General features: G+C 33.8%; 1 protein-coding gene across 1 annotated transcript; it reads right to left on the reverse strand.

Moving 5' to 3' along the window:
- Nucleotides 1-29: 29 nt before the first annotated feature.
- Nucleotides 30-836, reverse strand: TRIADDRAFT_62533 (uncharacterized protein; the record flags this gene model as incomplete). The annotated part of the gene is made up of 1 exon (XM_002118461.1): nt 30-836. The coding sequence occupies one exon, from the start codon at nt 834-836 to the stop codon at nt 30-32; it is 807 nt and encodes a 268-aa protein (XP_002118497.1).
- Between the last annotated feature and the right edge of the window lie 136 nt (nt 837-972).

Genomic DNA, 972 nt, shown 5'->3' on the forward strand with positions numbered 1-972 from the left:
GGACATGGAGTAAGAGATACAAAGTACTTTTAAGATACAATCTCATATTCTTCATCACTGAAAGTATCTTTATCCGATGATTCTGATATATGAAGCGATTGAATCTGTGTATTAATCTTCTCTAATTCTATTTGCTTTTTATCCATCGCCGCCTTAAATTCCTTTTCTATACAAGCTATTTCTTGCTGAAGATCGTATTGTATTCTAAGTAACTCATTTAAATCACTCGGTATGTTAATAAATGAGTGACGTTTTTCTGGAGATGTCTGTCTTCTTCTCTGATACAAATATTCACTAAGATTACCGATTTGTTTCCAGCATAAATAGTGAATATGCTCTACTCGTCCATCATAGTGGGAGAATTCATATACATCTTCTTTAGTAGGATGTTCAGAAAAGCATTTACGCAATGATTGTAAATCAAATAGGGTGCCAGCATCAGTTACTACCGGAGTTATAATTCGTTGACTCGTTATAGGATCTTTAGGACCAATGTCCTCATCACATTCAGGGACCGCTTGAGTAGGTAATGTGCTAAAATTAATCGTAGCAGGATTAATCTCAAAAAGTTTACGAATATCAGATAGCTGCTGTTTTATAAACGGATCGTAGCATTTTATAAAAACCTGTACTAAAGGAGAGGGAAAGTCTAATAACTCAGCGACTTCTTTAATAACTTGAAATTTCACAGGTACTCTAGCGTTATCAGGACTACCTTCGAAGAACGATTTTAACAATTGTGTACCTTTACTTTTACTTTCTTTTATTAAATTTTGATTTTCTTTAATTCTATTAGAAAGTCGATTAATTTCTTGATCACACTCTGTAATCTTCATTTCCTGATCTTTCGCCGCCTTAAGTTTCCCATCTCGTATAGATTCAATATTCTGAATCAAGATTTTGTTCGCTTCTTTAAGCTCATTTAAGCTTGCCCGTAATTCTGTTTTTCGATTTTGCAGAGATTCTATCTCC

This window comes from Trichoplax adhaerens, genomic scaffold, assembly GCF_000150275.1.
Source record: "Trichoplax adhaerens TRIADscaffold_111 genomic scaffold, whole genome shotgun sequence".
Lineage (NCBI taxonomy): Eukaryota > Metazoa > Placozoa > Uniplacotomia > Trichoplacea > Trichoplacidae > Trichoplax > Trichoplax adhaerens.